We start from the raw sequence: 20,058 nt of genomic DNA, 5'->3' as shown, positions 1-20,058 counted from the left end.
AAAGTAGATAAAAATTAGCGAGTGATGTCCGTCAGAAGGCAAGCAGCATAAGTTGTTATACAGAGAAAGTAGATAAAAATTAGCGAGTGATGTCCGTCAGAAGGCCAGCAGCATAAGTTGTTATATAGAGAGTAGGTAAGAATTAGCGAGTGATGTCTGTCAGAAAGCATACAGCTCAAGTTGATATAGAGAAAGATAATAACTGTCTAGTAGCAACATGGTTTGATAACCATTAATATTAACTTCACATCCAAACAGGTACTTACTTAGGTGGTAAATAAAAATCAACCCGATAAGTATAGCTTATCATATATACTGTTTTTACATTTTCAGTTAAAGAGAATAAAATGTATTGTCTTATCTTTTGGATACCCTTGCTACTGGCGATATTTTCGGCGGTAAACGAGGTTTGGTCAGCTTAAAAAGCATACAACTATGGTTGCTAGAAAGAAAGTGGTACAACTATGGTTGCTATAAAGAAAGTGGTATAACTATGGTTGCTGTAAAGAAAGTGGTACAACTATGGTTGCTATAAAGAAAGTGGTACAACTATGGTTGCTATAAAGAAAGTGGTATAACTATGGTTGCCAATGAAGAAAGTGGATAATGATTAGTGGTGTAATTTATTTATTTATCATATATCTTGTCTGTTGTATATGCCGGCTGGATTACAAAATTCTGTAATCATAGTTGAAACGTTAATTATATCAGTCGTTTATGAAGTAAGAAGTCTTAGGATTTAGAACACTTTAGCAGGAGAAGCATGACATTTAGTAGTTACATTCGTGTGATATGATGTCACAACAACACTAACAATAATTCGCACAAACGTCTTAAACAACGTTTCATGTAGGACTTGTATTACAGCCCAGCTAAGCTCTGTATAGTATTGAGCGAAAGGACTCATCGGCAGCAACATTCAACAGGCTTCATATAGAGTTCACTGTGAAATGGGCGGCAACTGCCTATTAGAGAAACACTTGTAGAAATATATTAGTGATCAGACAATCCACTTATACAGCTCAAATGTAGAGGACGACGTTTCGTAAGTCTTCCGCCTTTCGTCTTCAGGTCAGTTTGTGCAGTCGCAGTCACCGTGGTGGTAATTTTGGTTTACATTTTCTTAAAATTTAATGGATATTACGTTTAAAGGAAACAACCGGGGATGTTCAGTCAGATTGTCCAAGCTACTGCAGGCCTTATATCGTATCCAGGTGGATTGAGATGTACGTGCTTTAATTGGATCTTTGTTCCTGGTCCTGATTGGTGGAGCAGTTGAGTATGTATTCAACCAATGGTAGCCATAAGTTGCTGATTTCTAGGCCCGAATCTGTTCAATTAAGGTTGTTTTGTGTTGATGTGAAAAGATTCCTTTATTTTTCTTGTTTTCCAAAATTTGTCTTTGTTATTGATTCTAGCTTTGTCCCAGTCTATTTCGGGGCCCAGCTGACATAGTATGTTCTGTAATGTTTAAATTGTGAGTTTTTATTAGCCTTCTGTTGTCTTTGTGTTCATTTATTCTTGTACCCAGTTGTCTTCCCGCTTCTGCAATGTTGGTTTCGTTACAGGAACATGGATATTCTCGTTAGTGGGTTTCTTTTTGGTTTTGACCATAAAAAAATCTTATTGTTTTGTAAGATTTCCAGCGAGCGTCTTTATTGAACTTCTTTGTTATATGTTTGAGTTTTTCACTTACGTTTTACACATAGGGGTGATAAGTAGTAGTAGTGTTCTCCTTATCTTTTCTTTCTGTTGTGGTCTTTTTTAGGGAATTAGTGATGAAGGTAGAGGTATAACCACTTTGTTTCTAACACTTTATGATGTTTTGGCGTTCTGTTTTGGTAGTTGTTTCATCGCAGATGTTTTCAGCTCTGTTGTTCAGGCATTGGATTAAACTGCGTTTTACCGAAATTGGATGATAGGACTGGAAGTGTAGGTAGTCGGTGTGGGTAGAGTTGTTGTAATTTTTCCTTTCTGTCCGCTGATGAATATGTCAATCAAAGAATGGTAAGTTATGTTTCCTCATTCCCGTGGTTAAGTGGATTCTTTAGTCTATAGAATTAAGATGTTCTAGGTAGTCTGGTAAGTTTTCATGACTGTGGGGCTAGATAACAAAGGTCTGCTAAAACTGGAGAGAGCAATGATTCCATGGCTAGACTGTTCGTTTGTTCATATAAATCTTTGTTGTATTGAAAGTAAGATGCTGTAGGCAAATGGTTGTTCATTCCATGATGGCGTCTATCTTCATGTCAGTTCTGTGTGTTAGAGAGTTGTCATTCAACAGTCGTTGTTTGGGACTGAAAAGAATTTCTGTGGTCGGAACGTTGGTAAACGTTGGTTGTTCATTCCATGATGGCGTCTATCTTCATGTCAGTTCTGTGTGTTAGAGAGTTGTCATTCAACAGTCGTTGTTTAGGACTGAAAATAATTTCTGTGGTCGGAACGTTGGTAAACAGGTCCTTGGCGTCGAAACTGACAAGAATATCCTGGGATCTGCCTTCCGAGTTATCCTATGAAACTTTCGAGTTGTGAACCTAATGTTCAGTATTACCTTGTAGTGGTGAAAGGATAGGTTCAAAGAAGGCCGGTAGCTGATGGCGAGGTGTGTTTATAGTACTGACGATAGGTCTCAAATGTATGTTGGATTTGTGTAGTCCACAAAACTGTTAGGGGCGGTTGCCGTTGATTCTTAATAAGTTCTTGCCCAAATTCTCGTTGATTAAGTTTTGTTTCTTGACGAGGCCCTATCTCTTCTGTAGGGTAATTGGTGTCTATTTATTAACTGCTTGATCTTGGTGTCATAATCGTTAACGTCTAGGATGACTGTACTGTTTCCTTCGTCTGCTGGTAGGATCTTGATTGTTTTCTCCCGCTTTAGAAGATTCAGTGCACCGCATTCCTGTTAAGTGATGTTTGGTTTCTTGGCATTTCTGAGGCTGGCGTACGTTAGATATCCAAATTGTTCTGCTATAGGTTTCGGAAGGTTTTATGCAGTAAATTCTAAGGATGCAGCTATGTCAACAATTAGAAATGTGCTAGTTTGTATGGCGAAGTTTAGACCTAGGTTATTCTTGTTAATCTGCGTATAGGCGTAATTTTCACTCAAATGAGTTTCAAATGGTGAATGAAAAAGTAAGGCAATTTGCCGTTGACACACGTAAGGCTATGCATATGTCGATGATTTCACGTGCACAATGAGCAGAAGTTGGGAACAGAGGTACTGTTGCAACAGCTAAAATGCCTTTCTCTCCATTGATGCTTATTGTCGGCTTTTTATGGATGGGCCAGATTCTTTACAGTTGGTGTCTGTGACTTTTTGGCAATAAATCTCAACAATATAAAAACAGCACACAGTCCACTTGTTTTAAAATAATATATTAAAACAAATCACACGTATATACAAATGTTTAAATAATAGTTTATTTTTCGTCAAAGTCCACACAGGCTGGTTCAGTAACTTCAGAGCACAAGTTGACAAGACGAATTATTCTTCCTGTTCTGTTATTACAATATAATCTGTGATAATTACACTATAGCCACTATATGCTCTTTGTGGCTAAATTCACAATCACACAGTCTAGATCTATATATCTAACTTGAACTACATTTTGGACACGTATTTATAGCCCGTCAGAGGTCTAGAACATTCCACACACTGCAAGATATTGTGATGCAATAATATTCAATTAAAACAAGGAGAAAACTGCACGATGAGGAAGATGTTGTACAAAACCGCCAACACCGATCATTATGATGTCGACATTCTAACCCACACAGTCAAATGGTAAGGCCACATGAAGAAACTCAGAGAGCTGTTTTGGCAAGTGAGGACAGCAGGTCTGACCATCAGACCATCTAAGTGTTACAACAGTTATTATGTTATTGCAATAATACAACAATTGTCAGTTCACAACAATTGAACTACACAATGTATCATTTGTAAACAGTGACGTAAACAAACCTGCGACAAACTAACTAAATTTAACACTCACACTATATAAACTATCTAAATCATAACAATCACATTAAACTTAAATAATATTATAATATTTATAATATTATTTATACTATATACAAAGATTGTTTTCAGTTCATGTACAAAGTCTACTCATACAGTCTGCACCAATATTTGCAGTCCCCTTGGTGGCTTCATTGCAGAACCTATAGTTCTGGAGGTACAATGTCCACTTCATGATACTCGCACTGTCGATTTTGCACCTCTGGATGTATTCAAAGGGCTGATTGTCCTGGATGATGAACTCCTTCCTGTAGAGGTAGTTCTGGAATTTCTGAATAGCAAATATAATGGCCAGACAATCTTGTTTAATCACAGAGTAGTTCTCACCAATCAACAGCTTTTTACTTATGTACATCACGGGAAGCAGTCTGTCTAAATGTTCTTGCAGAAATACTGCTCCAATTCCAAGAATTGGTACATTGGCCAGAGTGATAAACTGTTTGTTGAAGTCTGGCATTCTAAGGATTGGCAAATTTCCTAACATGTTCATCAACTTGTGGAATGCCATCTCCTGTGGTTATTCCCACTTCTCCTTAATGGGCTGGCCTTTCTTGGTCAGGTCAGTCAGTGATGCAGTGACTTCAGTGTAGTTTGGGATGAACATTCTATAGTATCCTGCTAACCCCATGAAGGCTCTGACTGGTGCATCTTGTATGTGGATTAGTTTCTCCTCTTCCATGGCTATCTGTTGGTTGCCAACCTTGTGTTCAACAAAGATCAGCACAGAATAACTGAAGTAGCACTTATATCGATTGATGGTCAGACTTGCTGCCTCACTTGCCAAAACAGCTCTCTAAGTTTCTTCAGGTGGTCTTCCCATATGTTTGTGTGGGTAGGAATATCGTCCACATAATGCTAGATGTTGGTGGTTTTATGTAACATATTCCTCATCATGCATTAAATGCTGCTGCCGAGTTTACTAACCCAAACCATATCCATCTGGTGTCATTAAAGCTGTCTTCTCCTTAGGTTCTGTCTCTATTGGGATCTACCAATAACCTTTATTGAAGTTGATCTTGGTAAAGAACTTGGACCTGTCTAGTTTCGCAATAATAGCCACGAGGCTCAGCTTCCAGATATTTATGTAGAAGCACTTTGAGCCTTCACTGTTACCACTAGTGAAAAGGAGGCTGAATTCGAAAGCTCAATTATTCCAGCTTCTAACATTACCTCGACTTTCTGCTTGATCAGTTCTCTCATCACATACAGCATGGTAGGGCTTCACCTTGACTGGATCCCTGGTCGTGGTTTGGATTTTGTGTTGCACAAGGTCTGCTTTGCTAAATCTAGCTGTGAAGACATCTACATACTGACACAATAGATATTGTACCTCTTTCTTCTTCTTGCCAGTCAGTTCTTCACTGGTGTTGATGTACAGGTCATTCTCCACCCAGCGGTCTTAGGTATAGTAGGTCTTCATCTTCTATGACAAAGTCACTATCTTCTGGTTCTGTATCTATGACAGTCACACCCACAATGTCCATTTGTGCCTCAATAGCTACACCAATTAGATCTTCTTCCCTCTAGAAGTACCTCTTCAACAGATTGGCATAATAGATCTTGGTCTTCCCATCCACTTTCACCTTATAGTCCATTCTGTTGACCACTTCTTGCACTTCAAAAGGTCCTTTACACTGCAGAGTGAGTTTGTTGTTGTCTGTGTGTAACAACTAAGACCTTCTGCCTGACCTTGAAACGTCGATCTTTGGCTTTCTTGTCATAGAAGTGCTTCTGATTGCCTTAACCTCCATACAAACTTTCTCGAGCGAGTTGACAGGTCTCCTCAAGTCATTTCCTCACTTCTGACTCCTTCTGCTGTCCACAATTCTTTAAATATCTGCATCAGACTTCGTACTATTCTTTTGTACAGTAACTCAAAGGGTGAAAATCCTGTACTTGCTTGTGGGATTCTTTTTTAAGCAAATAATACTGCCTGCAGATACCTGTCCCAGTCACGTGGTCTCTCCTGGCACGTCTTCTTTAGCATTCTCTTTAAGACTTTGTTGACTCTCTCAAAAAATCCATTACATCTAATGTTCCTCGGGTGGTAAGGAGCTGTCTAGCGCTGATGAGTCTGCACATCTCTTACATCAGTTCTGAGGTAAACTGAGTCCCTCTGTCTCTCAAGACTTCTTTTGGAAAGCTTACTCTACAGAACACTTCCAGAAGGACTTCTGTACTCTCTCTGTCTCTATCTTTTTTACTCCTTGACTCGTGAACCAACTTCATCACTTGAACCTGGTATTCTATTGGTACTATAATCTGTTTAACTTCCCCAGTAGAACTGCCTTGATAAATCCGAAACAGCTATCCTTACAATCCTCTCTTCTATAACTTCCTTTCTCATTTGTATTGTGCTCGACTTTCTCCCGGGCACTGTTCCAAAATTTTGGCAGTGAAGGGTCTATATTCTGTGCTTCCTTCAGTTCCTATAGATCTACATTTGTGATGTCATCTTTCCAGACTTGCAGGAGCTTGAAGTTTTGCTTGTTTTTCTTTTCTATATCTCTCGTGGTGACTGAAGATGTCTCATAAGTCTCCTTTCTGTTTGGTTCCTCGAAACTTCTATTGTCAAGTATTTTACCGATTACCAAGTCAAAGATGGGTGCCTTTATACACATGACCTCATGGTCTTCCACATAGTATGGAATGTCCACATTTATTCTTCGATCACCTTTGGTGGCATCCTGCTTCTGGTCAGCCATCCCTGGTTTCGACTCTAACCAGTTATTCTTTTACTTTTCAGTTATACTCCCTCCATGGGCTTCCATGTGCTGTTATGCTAGCTTGATGATCACATCCACGTCTTTTGGTGCTCTCTCCTTTAAAAACAGTGGCATGTCAGTGGAGCACGTGAGTAGTTACCCCAACTCCCCTGTTACCAAAGGATGCCTCCTCACGCTGATTGGCTGCTTCAGGGAGGAGGAGGAAGGGAAAGAGAGAATGATGTCATCAAATATGATGACGTTATAGTTCCACGAAGTTTCATCAGGGGGCGCATTGAGAGAACAGTCAAAAGATAGATAGAACATTGCTAGGCGTGACGTCATAGTTCTACGAAGTGAAACTAGAAAACGCTAGCTCCATGACAGGCGGAAGTTATCCAGAAAGTGTGCCATAAGGTAGCACTAGAGGGCGCATTTGGTATGATGTAGATCAACATGACATTATAGTAACAAAATTTTTAAACTAATCATTTAACCTAATTTCATAACCATGTTTACCGTTTCGCTTCATAAGTAAGCCATTAAATACAATTTACAAAGGCTAACAGTCCCATAGGGTTGCATACAGGACCTAACAAATGTTTTTGTTTTCATTTATATATTTGTTTGTATTACAAAGGCACGTAATGTTACTAAGGATAGTATTTCTATAAGCAGAGGATGATGAGCTCATTGTTTCAACATGTGATGAAGTCAATATTTAATCACATGTAAATTAGTATGGGTTAAATATAACAATAAATCAATTCTCAGCACAATATTTCTTTTTTAACACTTTATAATTTTTTCATAATAAAGATTTTGCAACCTGATCTACGTAAAAAGACATGCATTAAGAACGTATTTACATGAAAACGTTTTGCAACAAAATCATGAACAAATAAGAAAAAACAAATGTTTAGGAAATCCGGATGAAAATATTTTGCAATTAACCAGGATGAATATTTCTATGGCACAAATTATCAAATCTTACATTACATTATCTTAAAATAAACAGCTCTCAAGTTGATTTTTTGTGTGATACAATGTTGAAAATGTTATATGGAAATCATAATGATTATTGCATAAGTCAATAAAACTCCCTAAAACAAAACTACTCACAGAGAATGATGCGCAAACAAAAGATTTAAAACAACTATTTTAAATGTTTTATTAAAAGTTGAAGTATAAGGTATAAATTTTCACCATTTCAGTTAATTAAAATAATGAAGTCGGTCTCAAGAAATAGCGTGCCAATGTTTATACCCAAGCTACCTCTAGCGACTTTCAGGATAACTAACATTTTTATTTACTTCGAATTCCTCTAGTTTGGCTTGCTGTTTAGAGTCTGACAGTCACTGTCTTACAGGGAAAAACCTGTTATAACGATTAGGCAAAAATAGGCATGAGGTGGCCAAACATTTTTTTAACTGTTCAGATATACGTATAGTTCATGGAAAAAAATGGGAAGCATTGTATCACAAGCTTGTAAACGATTTATATTCAGAGACATTACTTGCTATAAGAAGGATTTGTGGCTCAGCCAACGAAGTAATTAATGGGAAGCATTGTATCACAAGCTTGTAAACGATTTATATTCAGAGACATTACTTGCTATAAGAAGGATTTGTGGCTCAGCCAACGAAGTAATTAATGGGAAGCATTGTATCACAAGCTTGTAAACGATTTATATTCAGAGACATTACTTGCTATAAGAAGGATTTGTGGCTCAGCCAACGAAGTAATTAATGGGAAGCATTGTATCACAAGCTTGTAAACGATTTATATTCAGAGACATTACTTGCTATAAGAAGGATTAATCGGTGTAATGGATTATCTTGTAGTGAATTAGATTCAGGCCGTCTTAACCGGTGTAATGGATTATTTTGTAGTGAATTAGATTCAGGGCGTCTTAACCGATGTAAGGGATTATTTTGTAGTGAATTAGATTCAGGGCGTCTTAACCGGTGTAATGGATTATTTTGTAGTGAATTAGATTCAGGGCGTCTTAACCGGTGTAATGGATTATTTTGTAGTGAATTAGATTCAGGGCGTCTTAACCGATGTAAGGGATTATTTTGTAGTGAATTAGATTCAGGGCGTCTTAACCGATGTAAGGGATTATTTTGTAGTGAATTAGATTCAGGGCGTCTTAACCGATGTAAGAGATTATTTTGTAGTGAATTAGATTCAGAGTTTGTTTGTTTGTACTTAAGCACAAAGCTGCACAATGGGCTATCTGTGCTCTGCCCACCACGGGTATCGAAAACCGGATTCTAGCGTTGTAAGTCCGCAGACATACCGCTTTGCCACTGGGGGGGCAGATTCAGGGTGTCTTAACCGATGTAAGGGGATTATTTTGAATTACAATAAACAAAATCTACACTTTAAGCCATCTTTTTAACGCTCTTTCTGTCGTAACTTGTACATATGTGACGTGTTTTTTTTTTCAGTTCTAATGTGAGAATGCCTGACTGTTTCGGTGCGTTTGACACGAGCATTACCAGATCAATGCTTGGCTAGTCATTGTTAGGATGTTGCCCGAAGTATCTAAAATTCTCCACTCTTCACATTATTTGATGCTAATCATCTACACACCCAATGTTTTATATGTAAATGCTAAATATTCTATAATAATAAAAGTTCTGGGGCGGGTGTGGGCCTGTGGTTAACGTTTCTGGACTGTGAATCCGAGGGTTGAATGTTTGCGTCCCGTTGCCGCAAAATCGTTCTCCTCACTTTGGGCTGTGGGTGCGTTCTAGGACTAATGGTCAAATCTCTATTCGGCTAGACAAGATGTGGAGATAAGTACTATTGTCTAGCTGCCTTCCTTCTAGTCTGTTGGCTCAAAATTAGGTACAGCTATGCGCAGATAGACCTTGTGTAGCTTTGCGCATAAACTCAAGAAAAATCAAAGTGTTAATTCCATGTATAAACTTGCATATAGGCATTTGTATCTTTGGTGTACGATCAAGAAAGGGCAAAAAATATATTTCTACTGCAAGGTTGACGTACGATGAAGAGTTTGTTTGGAATTAAGCACATAGCTACACAACGGTGCTCTGCCCACCACAGGTATCGAAACCCGGTTTCTAGCATTGTATGTCCGCAGACATACCACTGTGCTACTGGAGAACACGATGCGTTGGTGAGGCATAGTTAACTTGTTATAAAAAGTGTTTCTTTCTTTGTTGAATTTCGCGCAATGCTACTAGAGGGCTATTTGCGTTAGCCGTCCCTAATTTAGAAGTGGTAGGTTAGAGGGAAGGCAGCTAGTGAATATCACTCACCGCTAACTCTCGGGACTACTCTTTACCAAGAAAAGTGGAATTGGCCATCATATTATAACGCCCCCAAGAAGAAAGGGCGAGCATATTCGATGATGAGATTCGAACACGCGACTCACAGATTGCGTGTCGAGTGCCCTAATGAGTTGCACTGTTTCTCAAAATAAAAAGTTTCATCTAATACAATATTTTACAATTAATTTAATGACGTCAGAACCATGTATATAAAGTAATAAGCGACGATGACACGCACGTCTGGGTCATTGAGGAGCCGAAGTCATAATGCCAAAATTTGATATTTTAACAATATTTGGCTAGCCATATTCTAATATATTAGGTCGTCAATAAATTAATGTAGCTTTTTTTTTATATATAGAAAATGTTTGCAACCGCTGCTGTGGACAATAAACACTTCAATCTAATGTGAGGCAGTGCTGAAAATATGGATTAGAACTGTTCCCCTACTACCGATATCTTCAACGTATAAAACGAATATATGACTGGAACAAACAGGCAGATACAGAAAACAATTTTAGTCACTCAAAGAAGTTGCTTAGGAACAGACTCCAAAAGTACAAAAGCCCTTCCTGTAGACTTTGTAATTATAATAATGTTTAGTTGTATAGTAGAAAAAATGTTATTGTTCTTTTATTACATATTGGCTCATCCCCTTATTCTAGTGTTTAGAAAAGAAACGGTAGAAAAAGCTGGAACTGTCGCCACTGTATTCTGCCTTTCCTCTTTCTTATGTAACAAGTACATGTTCAAACCTTGTGGTGAATAGCCAGTCATATATACCTTTGTATTATAACCGTGGGTAGCACTTTCAAAATCCCATCAACAACTGAAGGCGATTAGGCAGTGTGTGTTCAGGTCCCAGGTTATCGAATGCAGAGTATTGACCACTACTGAGGTGTTATTTTTTCTCCTAACTTCTAACCCAACGGCAAGAGTAAAGGCAGGAAACCTTCATGTAAGGACTAAAGTGTATAATTGTGTGTTTATATATTTTTAACATTGAAATTATTTTATTGAACAATATTTCAATAAGATTAACAGAGCTGTCGGTCGGTCGTTTTCCGTATATTTCTCTAAAAATGTAAATATAATAATGTTTAGCAACAAAAATACGCTTCGCAAACACCAGTATTGCGTAGTAGTTCATTTCCCAAACGTTATAATTCAAAATAGGTCATCTGAACTGAAAATGTAAACGTTTTTTCAAGGTAATCTGTTGTCATGAAGACCAATCTTACCGTTGTTGAATAGATAATAATAAATAAGGTAAGTGGCTACAGATAATTATCGCAACACGTATATCCGTATAGATAATAATAAATAAGGTAAGTGGCTACAGATAATTATCGCAACACGTATATCCGTATAGATAATAATAAATAAGGTAAGTGGCTACAGATAATTATCGCAACACGTATATCCGTATAGATAATAATAAATAAGGTAAGTGGCTACAGATAATTATCGCAACACGTATATCCGTATAGATAATAATAAATAAGGTAAGTGGCTACAGATAATTATCGCAACACGTATATCGTAGAGATAATAATAAATAAGGTAAGTGGCTACAGATAATTATCGCAACACGTATATCCGTATAGATAATAATAAATAAGGTAAGTGGCTACAGATAATTATCGCAACACGTATATTCGTAGAATGAAAGAGAATGTGGTTTATTAAACTCGCTTAACTTAATAGGGGTCGTCTCAATGCACGTGTAATCTTTACAATGCGGTGCCCCCGGTGTCTCTGCTGCAGCGGGTACGTTGGGTTAATATTTGTGCGTGCATGTTCTCCCATCAAGCAGATATATTTTTCTTTCACGAAACAAGGAACTATCTGCCGTTTGAGTAAAGTCCAGTAATTTTTAATCTTTTGTATACCAAGGACTAGTTCGCTGCCTCCGGGTCGCTCTCGTGGACCCCAAAATGCAAGTACAACGAAAATAATTACAATTGATATACAAATATTCTTTCAGTTTTGTTTGTGTGAAACCCCACGGATCAGCAAAATAACTGTGATGGACCTGTGATTGAGAAACACTGGAGTAGATAATTTGATGGACTGCAGCAATTCGGAAACCAATCATTCACTGAAGGTGGAAGAAGAGTGAATCAATTTGGAGTCTTTCACCGGATCTAGCAAGTTGCCAACTTTAACACTTTTCACACTAGTAAAACCGTGTCAGTAAAACTTCACTACATGATAAAGAAATGTCCTACCGTTGCTGCTCTTCTGGCCGTGCTGCCTCTTGTCGGTCCAGTTTTCTGCTGACGACTACCGAACATTCCAAGTCATAGTTTCGCTTTCCCTTAACACTAAAAAAATTGTAACTAAACAATCTAATGACGCCAAAAGGCAACGTCATGTACACTGTACGTTTTTCAAAAGTTATTAACATAGAAAAATGTTACTAACCAATAAAAGTTCTTAAAATATTTTAAAGAAATTATGCACATGCACTGTAAGGTATATCATGTTGTAAATTACACCAACATTGTTTTCAACAAGAATACAAATTGTTTCCTAAACAGAAATTGTGTAAACTATAAAATGTTTAGTATGCTACATTAAAACAATTTTGAAGTCTCATAACATCGTCACAGACAGTGTCGCCATGTCTGGTCATCATGCTCTGTCTAACAACTGTGCATCTTGACAGTGCAGTTTCCATTCCAAAGGCTCCGTCGTAAATCTGTCCGAAGCACACCACTCCTCCATATGTATCTTCCATAATCCACGTAATTTATACGAGGCCGAGGGTTTTAATGCAGCACCCATTTCAACGGCCCAGATGCAAAGAAATCCAAAGGTGCTACATCCAGTATCTTTACCGGTAGTCTTTGTACGGTATAGCATGAATACCCGTTGTATTCTCCAGCTGTTTGAGGTATGCAACGGTTGAATTGTTGAATGAATATGTCATGGAAGCAACTTGTGTATATGAGACTTTTATCACTTTTCCAGTCGGAGATCTTTCTTAATTATATTGTGTATTGTTGTCTAGGGCACGTGGACTGCTATTACCACTGACCTTTGTGTTCATGGATTCTCACATGTTATAAGACGTCACATGTTCCTTACCACGGCTGGGGTACAATTTGTTGCAGTTATCTTTATGGTTGGTCCTGATTTCCCAAGTTGATTCATTTTCCTTTTTTTCCAATGCCGTTAAGTACAAGGAATATCCTCATCTTAGAAATCGTAAATCCCCGATCTAAACACATCTTTATGATTTGAGTGTATGAATATTTTATGTTTGAAAGGATTTTTACATACTCTTCCCAAAGTGATCAATTTTTGGTACCATCACACTACCTACATAACACTAATTAGTGTCAAAATGTGGTTCTGATACATGCCCTTCCATCGCGAGTTTGTTTTGGCCGTGGTTGTCACGTAACTTGCTGATTTGCATATTCAAAATCGTTTTTATAAAACGTGCTCAACCCTCTGTCTAACACATCTAAATGTTGTGGCAATATAAACGGTCAATTTTTTTATGTTTTCTAACAACAAAAGTGATATGCGGGTTTCAATTAAATTGTGTTTGTTTAAATGCATTGTTGTGTTGTGGTATCAAATATTATTAACAGGTGGATGTTAGAACTGATCAGGAATATCTTCATCCGAGATATTTTTTATATTGTTTTATACAGTGTTTGATTTTTAGGTATGTAATGGACCTATAATGTATCCTTAACTTATTACATGTACTGGACCTATAATGTATCCTTAACTTACTACATGTACTGGACCTATAATGTATCCTTAACTTACTACATGTACTGGACCTATAATGTATCCTTAACTTACTACATGTACTGGGCCTATAATGTATCCTTAACTTACTACATGTACTGGGCCTATAATGTATCCTTAACTTACTACATGTACTGGACCTATGATGTATCCTTAACTTACTACATGTACTGGGCCTATAATGTATCCTTAACTAAGTACATGTACTGGACCTATGATGTCTTTTTAATGTAATAGAATTGCGTGATCTATAATGTATACTTGTACCTGCTGTATGTACTGGGCCTGTGATGTATCTTTACCCTGCTATGTGTATGAGACATATAATACGTGTTATATTTTCTAAACTAATCCGTCTTACGTTTTCTTACTTTGCATAATTTCTTGACAATATTTATATTTTATTTAGATCCTAACGATTAAGTGTTGTGTCGGTTCTTAAACACTATTAATGATGTTAATTTACCCAACAATATTTGCTTCACACAACTTTATTCTGCTCCTTAAATTGTTTGGATTATTCCAGATTCCGGTAGCCCCTGTGATTGTCCTTATGGCGATCAAGGCCATTACAATTATTACCATGGTCAACAGCCACCTGATGAACTAATGTTCCCACTAGATGCCACGTCAAGCAGTTCATCATTGGTAGGAAACCTAAAGTATCCGTTTCGTATGGTAACAACCTTAGATCCAGGTACTTTCCGATTAATATGAATAACTAACTCAACTGTTCGAATTTCTAGACTCCTTTGGCTGTGTGATTGACACAAGTTTGTGAGATATGACTAATCTTCTCATTTTCTTCCAAGTATCTCGGAAACATTGTAATTACAGAATAGTTATGTATTTTTATATTAGGTCGTCAAGAAATTAATGTCGCATTTTGAAACACTTTTATTAACCACTCCCGAAAAAATGTACATCATGTATAATACTTAAAGAAACCGCCCAAATGTCTAGTTAGTGTAGCCTATATAATGTGTAAAGTTTAGTATAGTATAATCCCTTATAGTGATGGCACACGACGAGACACACATTCGGCATGTAATGCTGTTTGAATACAAGAAGAGAAACAACGCCACTGTAGTCACAAAGAATATCAAAGAAGTTTATGGAAATATTCTGAACGTTCGTAAGTCTCAACGATGGTTCAGCAAATTTCGTTCAGGTGACTTTAGCCTTAAAACTGTGATGACAGAGGCTGACATGTTGGAATTGATATTGATACTCTGAAGACGCTTGTTGAGTCTAACCCAAGGCAACACACTTGTGAAATGGCCCTGAAATTGCATGTCTCTCATGAAACAATACGTAAACCTCTAAGGAATATGGGGAAAACTCCATAAAGAAGGTGTTTGGGTGCCTCACGAACTCTCCATTGATCATCGTTTCCAACGTGTTAACGTTGCTTCGTCTCTTGTAGCGTAATGCGCGTGAACCATTTTTGGACAGAATTGTCACCGGTGATTGGATTCTCTAATATTAAACACCAAAAACAATGGTTCAGTCCTAGACAAAAACCACTTCCGACCCCAAAACCTGGACTCCATCCGCAGAAAGTGATGCTTTACATTTGGCGAGACATCAAAGGAGTAATTCATTTCGAACTCCTCAATCCACAGCGAACTGTCAATGCAGAGATATATAGTCAGCAAATGGAAGTTTCAATCAAGCCCTTTATTAGAAAACGCCCTTCACTCCTCAATCAGAAAGGTGTTTTTCTCCACGACGATGCACGTCCACATGTGGCATGTTTGACGCAACACAAGATTATGCAGTTGGGTTGGGAAGTTCTCCCTCACCCACCGTAATTCTCCAGATATAGCACCATCAGAGTACCATCTTATTTGGAAAATGTATGCAAATATGGAAGATGTTAAAGAGGACATCGACATGTTTTTTTGCTTCAAAACCAAGTGATTTCTTTAATCAGGGTATTAACACCCTGATAGTAAGATGAAAAAGCATCATCGATACGAATGGAGACTATTTCATTTAATAAATGTTTTGTTTGATATATAAGTTGTTCGGGTATTTCATCTTAAAAAAGCGGCATTAATTTCTTAACGACCTAATACCTAAACAAAACTGTTATACGTATTTTTTACAGATCTCGCTTTCTGTCTATATTGTTCTACAATTATCATTCCCTAGACATAATTGGAAATTCGTTCTATGGATTGTCAGGTTGTTGTAGTACGTAGGTTTGGTTTTATTCAACGATTAATCCAACTTGAAACTGTCAATCTGTAAAACGTTAATGATTCCCACTTCAAATATAAGATAACTAGCTGGAGTACCCGTCCGTTGGAGGGGTGAAATAAAAACTCGTTTGTAACAGAGGATAGGAAATTGTGCATTTATTTAACATAATAAACATCAAAAGTGCAAAATAATACATAAAGGTACCAATACTGAAAGAAAGACACACTGTTTTCAAGAATTCTAATTATAGTGATTACATAGTGCATTCTAATTTTTAGGGATATACAACATTGGTAGTTTTTTCCGAAAATAGATATTAAATTAGAGAGTGGTCCAGCCCTCATGTCATCCCGTATCACTGTGTCATGTTTGGTGCTGATTGATCAAGAAATATGGAAACTTATAAGGAACAGATACACACACATATTGACGTTTATTTATATAGATTGTTACTTATTCATTGAGAACCCTTATTTTTATTTATAATACACGTGTATTAATATGCATCGTTATAATTTTACTGTTATTGTTTTGATGTGCGAAACCTGTTTTAGCTGGATTCCTAGAATCTCAACCAAATATATCTCGCTACAACCAAGTAGATCTAGGCCTAGCATGAATACAATTCTCTTTAAAATGATGCCGAACATGACGGACCACGTTTGGATTGTCAAAGTTGGATGACTAAACCATTGTTAGACATTGCGTTGTTTTAGACATTAGTAGAAGCCCGGCATGGCCAGGTGGTTAGGGCGCTCGACTCGCAATCTGAGGGTCGCAGGTTCGAATCCCCAGCCCACCAAACATGCTCGCCCTTTCAGCCGTTGGGGCGTTATAACTATTCGTTGGTAAAAGAGTAGCCCAAGAGTTGGCGGTGGGTGGTGATGACTAGCTGCCTTCCCTCTAGTCTTACACTGCTAAATTAGGGACGGCTAGCGTAGATAGCCCTAGGGTAGCTTTGCGCGAAAATCACAAACAAACAAACACTAGCAGAAACTAGAGACTAGATCTAGGTAACACATTAGACATAGGCACTAACATTAGACATGTTAGATTCTAACGTTAGTTGTGTTAAGTGTCTGATTCATAGGGATGATTTGCGATCTAATCTAAACATCGTGCCTGGAAGCTCTATAAAAGTATAATATATTACGCAAAATTGTAACATCTTGTATACAAATATTAGTATATATATATATTATCTTATAGTCAAATTTGCAATGTTTAACAAAGTATATACAAAAAAACAATTACTTGCCAGGTTAAATCAGGGTATCAAGAGATCGGTTAAATAATATAGTGATTATGTTCTTAGACACGTGCAGCATGTCAGACGATAACGTGCACACGGCAAAACAGTCCGTTTGATTGGTAATTGATATTTTCAAACCGTTTACTTAGCTTTAAACATCATTAAAAATTTTGGGTCATCTTGTTGTCTAAATTGCGAAACTTTTCTAAAAATATTTCAGAATTATCCATAATATTTCCAATCCTGGAAATCAAGTTCAAAAGTTTAAATTTTTTCAAAGATTTACAGAACCGTTCGGGAGGTGGTGTAGGGTTTCTGTGATCCTTTCATTCTTATGAAATGAACCATGAAACATACGATTTACAATGTATTAAATTATTGTGTAATTATGTTATTTCTTTTAATTTGGTAAGTTTTATTACATAACATTTATCAAAAGATTTCTATTGTGATTGATTTCATTAAGTGTTGTTAATAATATTGAATTTAACTAAGTATTGTTATTTATATATATAAGCTCCCGAAAGCGAGTATGTCACAGTTTCATCTTGAGCGACTTGTTCAAGCTCTCATCAAAAAGAATATATACGCAACAGAAGGTATTTTTTGATATCTCGCAAATTTATACTAAATATATCAAAACAGTTACTGTTTACCTAGGTCTTTTATTGATAGGATATACCATGTACTATCCCATCATGCCACGAGTGAAACACCCGCATGGTCGTATGGTGGCGTTATTTGCGTTAACTATTATATTAATTTTTATAGTCATGACATCATCAGTTTGTATAAAAGCAAGAATAAAAGTTGTGTATGTATACATACGTCATTATCTAAACAGTTACGTTAATCTTTACATCAAAAAAGGAAGGACTGCGTTAAAAACAGCAAGACGAAACTTATAATGAAATAAATCATACTTATAATACAAAGTAAGCCTTAATCAAAACGCTGCACAACAAAACAGAGACACTAGGGCACAGGTTATAATGTGGGGTTATAAGATATTTATGAGACAAAACAATCTTTAAACAAACACTGTACAATAAAACAGAGGCACTAGGGCACAGGTTATAATGTGGGGTTATAAGATATTTATGAGACAAAACAATCTTTAAACAAACACTGTACAATAAAACAGAGGCACTAGGGCACAGGTTATAATGTGGGGTTATAAGATATTTATGAGACAAAACAATCTTTAAACAAACACTGTACAATAAAACAGAGGCACTAGGGCACGAGTAGACTTTATGGGTATCATACTCGTTTAGAGTTGGTAGGGATTTTATTCCAGTATTTATTTTTTGTGCTGTGCTACTAATATTACCTTATTAATTTGAACTTTTACTACCACGATGGGGGCTGGAACGACAACTTCAAGAGGTAAGGTGCTCTTACCACCCCCAATGGTAGAACATTTTCGTATCTATATTTTCACTTTTTTTCATCTGAAAGGAATCACCTTAATGTTAAGAATTGTTTTGTCTTATAAATATATTATACCCCCACATTATAGCCTGTGCCCTGGTGACTTTGTTTTGTTATGCAACGTTTTGGTTAAGGACTGTTTTGTATAAAAATAAAAAAATGGGAAATATAAAAGTACGAAACTCTGAACGATAAACGTTAGAAATGTTTTCTGTAATTTTGGAGTTTTCACTGACATTTCCACTTGGTCTTTTTATCTTTCAGGTTATGACCGTCTTCGTACTGATGTTCCGCATCTCCATTCGTGTGGCAACTTTATACATCATCGGTTAAGTCCAGAAATGGGACCACGTCTTCCACCAGGAGTCGTGTCGAACGGCTACTGCCCACCTAGTTCTTCTATTGACAGGATATACCATGTAGGACTATCCCATCACGCCTTGAGTGAAACACCCATATGGTGACGTTATCTACATTAATCATTACACTATTTTTTTGCAGTCATCACATCAACAGTTTGTATAGAAACAAAAAGAAAGGTTCTTTGTGTATATAAATTACTTGTAATTAATCTTAAAACTAAAAACCATTTAAGTTCTCTACTCTATAGAACAACAAACTCTATTATAGGTAATCACACAGGAAAGAATAAATCCAAAAAATTGGATAAGATGTAATAAAGATTTTGTATATATATCCTTTCAAAATTAAGATTTTCGGGGATAATCTAAGAATTTTGTCACGCTCTATTTTCCCAGGTTGTTTGTGAAAAATCAACAAGTTGAAAGATAAAGGATGCAACATTTGTATGTGATCATTAAACTTTTAACAAAAATCAGATGTAGTGCTCAGGTCTTGGGTATATATTTTTTAACTTTAACAACGGTGCTAATACGAGGAGTTTTACGGTGATACGAGCTCGATTTTCAAAAAACTAGTTTTGATAATTGGCCAAACCAAAGTTCCTTTATGTCACTTGAACAGTTTGAACCCTAAACAACAACGACGAAAAAAAAAAAGACATCATCATCATTTTAGTGCTCCTTGCGCAGGCAGCCAACGAATACATGTAGTGGCTACAACGCTTGAAAGAGAAATAAATATATCAGAAACTTATTGGAAAGATGTTCCTCGTACTTGCAGTATCTTTTAAAACAGTGTGGTGAAAAAGAATAATTTACTAACTAAATGTGAAGAGTACCTGAAATAAATAAAATAAAACCTGTGGTGAAAACAGGTAATTGTGGATAAAATTAGTAGTAACGAAATCAATAGTTTATCTGTGTACATACAAGAACTAACCACCAAGAGAGTAGACAAAAGACAAATTTAAAGATAAATACTGGTTGATAACTGGCTAACTGACAA

General features: G+C 36.8%; 1 protein-coding gene across 1 annotated transcript in view; it reads left to right on the top strand.

The window, feature by feature from the left end:
- LOC106464923 (LIM/homeobox protein Lhx5-like) overlaps nucleotides 1-19,242 on the top strand; it is an 86,547-nt gene extending 67,305 nt beyond the window's left edge. Inside the window, exons 6-7 of the mRNA XM_022392730.1 lie at nucleotides 14,323-14,493; nucleotides 18,955-19,242. Of these exons, the coding sequence (XP_022248438.1) occupies nucleotides 14,323-14,493; nucleotides 18,955-19,154 (371 nt within the window). The 3' untranslated portion in view covers nucleotides 19,155-19,242. The remainder of the gene's footprint in view (nucleotides 1-14,322; nucleotides 14,494-18,954) is intronic.
- The last annotated feature ends 816 nt before the right edge of the window (nucleotides 19,243-20,058 follow it).

Source organism: Limulus polyphemus, unplaced genomic scaffold (assembly GCF_000517525.1).
Source record: "Limulus polyphemus unplaced genomic scaffold, Limulus_polyphemus-2.1.2 Scaffold1783, whole genome shotgun sequence".
In the NCBI taxonomy this organism is placed as follows: Eukaryota; Metazoa; Arthropoda; class Merostomata; order Xiphosura; family Limulidae; genus Limulus; species Limulus polyphemus.
This window is presented reverse-complemented; position numbering and strand designations above follow the sequence as displayed.